General features: G+C 40.9%; 1 protein-coding gene across 1 annotated transcript; it reads right to left on the bottom strand.

Annotated features, from left to right (window-relative positions):
- Positions 1-262: 262 nt before the first annotated feature.
- On the bottom strand, positions 263-6,988 carry LOC123145534 (cell division control protein 48 homolog C). The gene is made up of 13 exons (XM_044564966.1): positions 6,586-6,988; positions 6,355-6,504; positions 5,727-5,857; positions 5,136-5,265; positions 4,757-5,037; positions 4,329-4,453; positions 3,955-3,998; positions 3,716-3,847; positions 3,275-3,352; positions 2,303-2,385; positions 1,847-1,969; positions 769-829; positions 263-676 (listed from the first exon to the last, which is right to left on the bottom strand). The coding sequence occupies exons 1-13, from the start codon at positions 6,871-6,873 to the stop codon at positions 521-523; spliced, it is 1,782 nt and encodes a 593-aa protein (XP_044420901.1). The 5' UTR covers positions 6,874-6,988; the 3' UTR covers positions 263-520.
- Between the last annotated feature and the right edge of the window lie 841 nt (positions 6,989-7,829).

Raw genomic sequence — 7,829 nt, 5'->3', positions numbered from 1 at the left:
CGTAGCATCGCCATTTTATTTTTACTCATTTACATCACTTAACACTAATACAAACCGTACAGGAAGCAAAATCGGTCTGTGAATGGTGGCTCGACTGGATTTTGTCTGTAAATAAGAAGGGTTTGAGACTGATTTGTTTTGGTCCAGACCAAACCAAACCAATCCAGCAATCATTAAATCCCACACCAAACCAAATCATAGCAGGAGCTCAGTCCGTTTCAACCAAACCAAAGCAGCCCAAAATGAAAACCGAACTTGAAACTATGGTTTCAGCCCAAACTATTACCAGGTTTAATTCTAACAGCCAAGAAAAGCCAAACATTGTTACAGAAAAGAAACTGAGAACGCCTTTATAGACTACTATATCCCTCAGCGTCTAAAGAAAGCCGGTTTCCAATCATCTCAAAATTTAGGTAACTATACAGAAACACGTATGAAACTAGCTAATTGTATACACATCCTCGTTGGAATTACATTCTTTTTTATATATTAGCCATATCATATATAAGAGATGGTTTCTTCATGCTAATTTCAGAGGTGGGCCGGATCTGGATGCTGCTGGTCTTGTTCTATCTGGTAAAGACTTTCTTCGTTGTTCGGCACATGCGACATACTCATCGATTGGAGGAAGAGGGGGCTCCCCCTTCTCGTCTTTTGGAATTTGTCCCCTGATAAACTGTAGAAGGCAAACACATTGACCAAGTGAGAAGGATGACCATACCCCAAAAAGAGAAGAGGGGAAATAACATGTGGGCTAGTTTACCATACCTTCGATGCCCAATGTCTTTCTGCTTGCATGCAAATATCCCTTATATCTCTTCCTGCCATCCTGCATTCAATGTTCAGAACTAGTAAGATAATAAAGATAATGGATTGCTAAGCACAACACAGTTTGTCTTGAACGATCTTTTAGCAGCATGCGTAGCTGTCCAGACTGTCCAGATGAAAAACAAGAAACATTGGTACACGATCTAATTTCCTAGATACTACCGGGATGGGACAGCACACCAAACCTCGCTAACCAAGTCAAGAGTCACAAATAGACAAATAGGAACCGATGCAGCTTTCCCTGATCTACAGTAATGCATTTAAGAATCAAAATTCAATACATACACCGTTAAAAGGAAACGACAACCCGGACATTTGCCACTGCAAACACGACAGGCTTGTGGCTGAATCAGGACTTGCATATTTTTCTGTGTTACAAAATGTACCACACTAAGTGCTCCCTCTGTAAACAAATGTAAGACGTTTTAGGACACAACTCAAACATATTTTCAGAGTATCTCTTTGCCGCTTCCAGGTACACAAGGATCATATATACATGTGATCCCCGTGACCCCGTCTCTGATGGGCTATGTACCATTACGGCACTGAGTTTAGAAACATATCTTTCCTTCAAATATTTTTCAGAGGAACGTAAAACAAATATATCAATATGCATATATCTTGTTTCATTCGTTTAGATTTGTCCTTACGAATGTGTATAGTCTTTAGGAGATGATATGGAGCTACTTGTGCCATATAAATATCAGAGCATGCAGAAGTTATTTACCATATGTCAATGGAGCTGTGAAGAAATTAGTGTTGAATATCAAAGCATGCAGAAGTTATTTACCATATGTTACACCTTTTATTTGTTATATTGAGCAGTTGACCTACAAAACATATGCTACTAAATGTGACAGCATCTTCTTCCAATGAACTGTCAATGTGGTTTTGCAAACATTCGTTTTGTTCTGAAAAGGAAAATTTATGTATATAATTGGTATTTTTGGTTTTTTCATTAGCGGCTCTGTAGCAACACAGGGACATCCTAATTGAATATTTAGGATGAAGTACTTACTCCTCAGTAGCAAGGGAAAACTGAACCAACTCGGATTTTGTTAGGTGCTTTGCATATTGGGCTGCTATTTCTGCACGGCTCTGCTGGTCCGGTAGGCCGAAACAAATCATTGAATCAAAACGGCTGCAAATTAACAAAGGAAACAGGAGAAGTAAAGAGTACAGTTTACATAATCCAAATAAAAGATAAGATCAAATTGATCATGATATCTAAGTTTTATATAAATGTTACAAGGTTCAACGTCAAATTTTTTTTTGCACAAGGTTAAGTAGTTTAGTCCAGTATATTGCAGCACTGTTTATTTGTAGCTTATATGCTGTTATGTACGGCTCTTGGAAAAATGCAGGAAGCCGAAAAAAAACTCGCATGAGAACTTCAGTATTCACTAGACAGTGTGAACATTAATTAGGACTGCTTACAGGAACACAGAAGGGGGGTGGGCAAATAGAACTAAACCTGATGAGAGCAGGATCAAGGTCTTCCTTTCTATTTGTTGCAGCAATAACCACCACACGTCTATCCTGCTCGAACCCGTCGATCTTCACAAAAGAAATTTAATTAATGGCAATAACACACAAGGAAGGTGCAGTGATTGTAATAAGCATGATAGAAGCACTTAACAGACCGCATGCAGGTCTTTTGTCAGGTAACTGAGAGGTATCAAGCTATCAAAATTGGATACCAAAAACATGGAGGATAGCAACAGGGGCTTACATGCTAATGCTTACACAAAGCGTAAGTAAATAACAACAGCAAAAACCAGGCATGAAATAAAAAGTCCTGCCAGTAAGAAGCATGCGCTTTCATACATGTTACAATGCATAGTTTCTGCAACACAGTAAGGGTTTTAAGAGTATTGTATCTCTTATTCAATCTCTGGGGTTTATACAAGGTCTCAAAAGTACTGTACCAATGTGTGTGCCGAAGTGCAGACTGGGCTAGCTAAAGTAGATTGCTCTGGTGGAAGTCGTGTTGTGTGGCATGACGACTTTGGGTAATTCCTACTGGGTTCTACAAATTCTGAGGAGCGAGTGGCCTACACTGAACTGGTTGCTGTTCCAAGCACGAAAGGCCATGGCACTAACCGCTGACAATGGTGTGAGGTGAAAGTGAATGTGGACTGTGCAGGGGTTGCGACAAAGCTGGCAACTACAGCGTCATATTGTTAGGCATTTGGTTAGGTGTGACAGAAATAATGTCTACATGCAAAGATTATGTAACTTCGTTTAATGTTCCCCCAGCTTCCCTTGAGACGTGGCTATGCACTATCGTGGTTTTGAGTAAATAAAGCCCATAGTCTCTCCTTTCCCCCTAACAGGCAGGATGAGTGATTGAAAGAAGTATGTATAAGCTCAGTGGTTACTCACACCAACAGAGGTAACAGGCACTCAATATTACTTACACCCGCAGAGGTAAGAGGCACTCTACCTGCCGCAGAATTACTGATAATATCCTTCGAGTAGCTTCATGCATTTCACTATCTCGAGAAATAGCAAAAGAGTCTACCTATACAAGGATATAAATTAGAAGGATGCAAAATTCACATCTTAGTATAAACAGGAAAATCAAATCACTATGAAGCGAAGTATACTAAAATAGAGAACAAAAACAGGCTAAAGGGCTATGCAGAGCTCCTAGTTAAGTTGTTTTGGAGGCATATAAGTATAAGTAGTTCTACTTCACCAGCCATCATCATTTGGAAAGAAGGCAAAATTCGGCTGAAAGCCTAAACAAACAACACATTTTTTATGAAATTTGGAACAACAACAAAAATATTCCACCAACATCAGTATGTTAAGCACCACCATACATTTCATAACTGATGTACTATCCTTAGCAAATGTATGCTATAAAGATGACGATGCGTACCTCATCTAGGAAAATAATACCTCCATCAGGAAGATTGTTGGCAAGTGAAAAAACAGATCCCAACAGGCGCTCACTTTCACCATAATATTTTGACATGATGATCTCCAGTGGCACATATAATAGTGGAACTCCCTAGAATAAGTAAAATGATCAGCAGAAAAACTTCAGAAAACATATTTCAGTTTCTTTTGCACAAAATTACTTTAGGGAATTTCCAAAAGTATAGGAGTATGAGTTACCGCTTGCTTGGCAATGACGCGAGCAGAAGATGTCTTACCAGTCCCTGAAATGATGAGGCAGTGGTAACTGGTAAAGTAAGCAAACAAACCAGCAAAAAAAAAAAACAGACGCAACCATACTATTAGCACACAAAGAGGGGCAATGGGTATTCCTCAAAATCAGGAATTGCAGGAGCTGATCTGTTGCAATTTCTCGCTTGTAAATGGTCTAACCAACAAATACTATAACTTTAATTATGAAATGGCATAACCAACTTACCTACTCTTTTTTTACCATGGCTGTCAACATTAATTAAGAAACAAAAAGAACACAAAATGTAATATTTTTGGTATTGAAATTTGCATTGAAGTAAAAGGCCATTCAGATCACGCACCAGGTGGACCTTCAAACAGAACCGCCCGAGGTCGATTTGTTTCAAATTTGCAACGTGTACCACGAGCAATGTCATCATATATTTGAGGATTCTGTAAAGCCAAGAGTACAGTATCCTCTATCTCCCTATAAAGAACAAAAGACATATATAAACCTTAAGAACTATGCCTTTATGATAGAATACACAAAAGCAGTTGCCTATTAAGACTGATAGTAAGCTCAGTCGAGCACCAACCAGAATGTGTCAATTGTCAATGAAAGAAGTCAAATAAGCAGAAAAGCAGAAAGGAATGGTACAATGCACGGGGGACGTTTGTAATTATGCTTGAATGAACACATCTACATACTAACAATCTAAAACCTTTACTTTGCATATAAAAAATATCTGCTGACGAGATTAAAAATAACAGTGAACTGGTGATGTTGTACCTTTTCTGATGTTCATATCCAGCAATGTTCTCCCACATGACAGTGCCATCCATTGGAACACTAGAGGTTTCATCAAACCCATAGACCCTAACACCCATATCCTCTAAATCAGATACAGTTTTTTCTATAGAGGGTAGATGCTTATATCTCTGACCACTTCCTTTGGTTGACGCTTTCCCTGATGATGTCTTAACATCTTTCTGCCCAGCTATTTTTAAAGCACTGACCAAACCTTCAAGTTCTTTCGAACTAAAACTGTCAGGCTTGATGAATTCAATTTCCTGAGAGTACACACAACGATCAGAAATTGCATTAAATCTTTATATAATGACAAAGTGTAGGTTAAATTTCTTAAACAATCTTAATTAAGTATACATACATAAGGACTAACAGCATATTCAGATCCGACAAGTGGCTCAAATATCAAAATACAAAGAGAATCTTCTTTGTTCTCTCCAGTGCTTGCTGTCGTTTTTGGAGGATTCAATGTTATTTGACGCGCAGCTGCACTGGAACAGAAATTATTGATCAAAACACAATATAATTGGGTACTTGGCAACACCTATTTCTATGACATGGAAAAGAAAAACACAAGGCAATTTACAGGTAAGAAGACTACATGAGAAACCCTGACAATAATGCCTGCACTTTCCACAATCATAAACAAAGAGTTAAAAATGCAATGTATCATCTGTATCTATGATTCCTCTTCAGCTGATCAAACAAGATAATAAAATTGTGCCAGTCCAAGCAGAGAGAAATAGTGGCAACGACTCTGATTAAGGAGAAAAAATAAATATGGAAAGAGGATGCGAGGACACAAGAGAATGCATGTGGGTGAAATCTGAAACTGTATTATCTTCGATCTATATATGATCGCCCTTAGCACAAGTGCAAAACCAAATAACCAGGCAATGACAACACATATCTTTGAACCAAACTGAATATCATCCTGTTTCTTTTTGCTAACCTGTCCCAAGCACGCAATAGTATCTCTGAGCCACCAACACACTGTTCTGCCTCAAGTCCGATATGCGTTACGAGATCAACAATGAGGCGCGATATATTACAGGTTGACGGTACATTGAATTTAACAACCACCTGTAAAAAAAATCAGAGATATTAAATGCAATTATGAAGTGAATCTTGCACAAGGTTACTATCTGTTACTGATTATGGGGTGAAAATGTGCAATTCTAAGTAAACACAGTAGCCCACCCTGAATGTCATGCCAGATCAACAAAACGCACTTACAACTGTGCTCTAATAGCAACCGTGCAACACTCTACCTAACCTGCATCTCACGGTATCCTTGTGCCGACTACCGAGACTCACACTTCTTTCTTTAACTGACTGATTCTCGTACTTAGGTTCACTCGAATTTGTTACCAGTTACCACTGTGACATGCTAAATCTATACTTTCTACATTAATCAGTGCACCAAAGCATTCCCACCAAAGTGGCTGACACAATGTACACCGAAGTGCTCACTAGTAATTCCTCTAGCCCTTAGACTGACATAGTATGCACAACTAACATTGTTCAGCAGATAACTCGAATGTTTGTGCTGTGTGTGTGTGGGGGTGGTGGGGGGCGACCTTCTGGCCCTTGATTGCAACTTCAAACTTCGGGTACGACCCTGGCTGCATTCCTCGGCTCTCAATCAGCTCCATTATCCTCTTCCTCTCCTTGCGGGCCAAGTCCTCCACCGGCGCCGCATCAGTGCTCACCGCGCCGTCAGCCACGCCCTGTAAACACAGATCAAGCTAAATCCAGCTCCCTGAGCGAAAACCGAAAGCCCGGACAGAAGCAAAAACATAACACGCCACCTCCTCATTGGCATCAGCGTAGGCCACCACCGACAGCGACGCGAGCGCGGCGGCCGCGCCGGCAGCGAGGAAGGCGGCACTCCTCGAGGACGAAGCGCGCGATTTCGCATTGGGGAACCCTAGGCGCGACCCTAGTGCCGTAGAAGGCGAGGCGGAGGCGGAGGCGGCGATGGGCTTTTGGAGAGGAGGCGGCGGGGGAGGGGAGGAGGTGGTGGTGGAGGCCGCCGCCGCCCCGGTTTGCAGCTGCCGGAGGAGGCGGGTCGCTGGGAGGCGTCGGCGGAGAAGCATCGCCGTGCCGAGGTTTCGCCGCCAGGAAGACTGGTGTGGGGGAGGCCACCGGAGAGTTCGCGGCGCCGGGGAGTTTCGCAGTTGTGCTTGCCTTTGTTTTGCCCCCTGCTCACGAAAGAACAAGGCGTATTTCGTATGTACGCCTCCATGACGTTTTTCTTCTTCTTTTGGAATGCGCCTTCATGGCGTTTACTTTTTTTTTTGATTGAGGGCAACGGCGTTTTACGTGGCTTATCGAACTCGCGCTTTGCAATCTCCAAGAGGAGGCCTGCGTATACTGGCCCAGTGCAAGACTTCAGTGCAAGGATGGACCCAAATGGGCCCACGAACAGCCACAGAAGATACCTACGTGCAAAATCGACCTTCCTTGTGGTGAAACCAATCGACCAGATTCAAGTCCTATACTGGTCACTGGTGGTCGCAATTTTCTGGATTTATTTCAGGTCTTTCGACGATGTGCTATATAGAGGTAATCACTAGTTAAGAGATACAGTACTACGCATTATACCCATCAAAGAAAAGATACACTTTGTAAAGGTTATTTCCAACTTCCGAGATCCTACAATGGCGACAAGCGGCACAACGTTTAGGGTTTAAAATGAAATATCTCTTAAACTGAACATCAAATTACTAACCATTTTCATGTTGCACTTCTTGCGTTAATATCTTCAAAACTACTGGGGGGAGGGGGGGCTTGTTCAAACATTCTCAAAAAAATTATAAGCACACATCAATGTTTGATGTGCAACCTCAAAAAGTTTCAACTCCTAATTTATTAATAGAAATAAAAAAGAAAAAATTGGATATGAATAGTGTTAAAGTACTATTCACCAAAAGTTGCTACTATTCACATTCGATTTGTCTTTTTTGAATCTCTAAATGTACATTGAGTTTGAGCTGATTTTTTGGGGGCTGTAGACATACCCCACATAAAAGTTATCAAATAATTTCATTTT

This window comes from Triticum aestivum, chromosome 6D (assembly GCF_018294505.1).
Source record: "Triticum aestivum cultivar Chinese Spring chromosome 6D, IWGSC CS RefSeq v2.1, whole genome shotgun sequence".
NCBI lineage: Eukaryota > Viridiplantae > Streptophyta > Magnoliopsida > Poales > Poaceae > Triticum > Triticum aestivum.
Note: the sequence above shows the minus strand (reverse complement) of the source record. Positions and strands in the feature narration are given on the sequence as shown.

Excerpts from the sequence above, each read along its gene's own strand:
- LOC123145534 (XM_044564966.1), bottom strand. The coding sequence starts at position 6,873 with ATGCTTCTCCGCCGACGCCTCCCAGCGACCCGCCTCCTCCGGCAGCTG. Across the intron at positions 6,505-6,585 it reads ACGCTGATGCCAATGAGGAG|GGCGTGGCTGACGGCGCGGT; the intron begins GTGGCGTGTTAT and ends CTGTGTTTACAG. Across the intron at positions 5,858-6,354 it reads TTGCAATCAAGGGCCAGAAG|GTGGTTGTTAAATTCAATGT; the intron begins GTCGCCCCCCAC and ends TTTTTTTTACAG.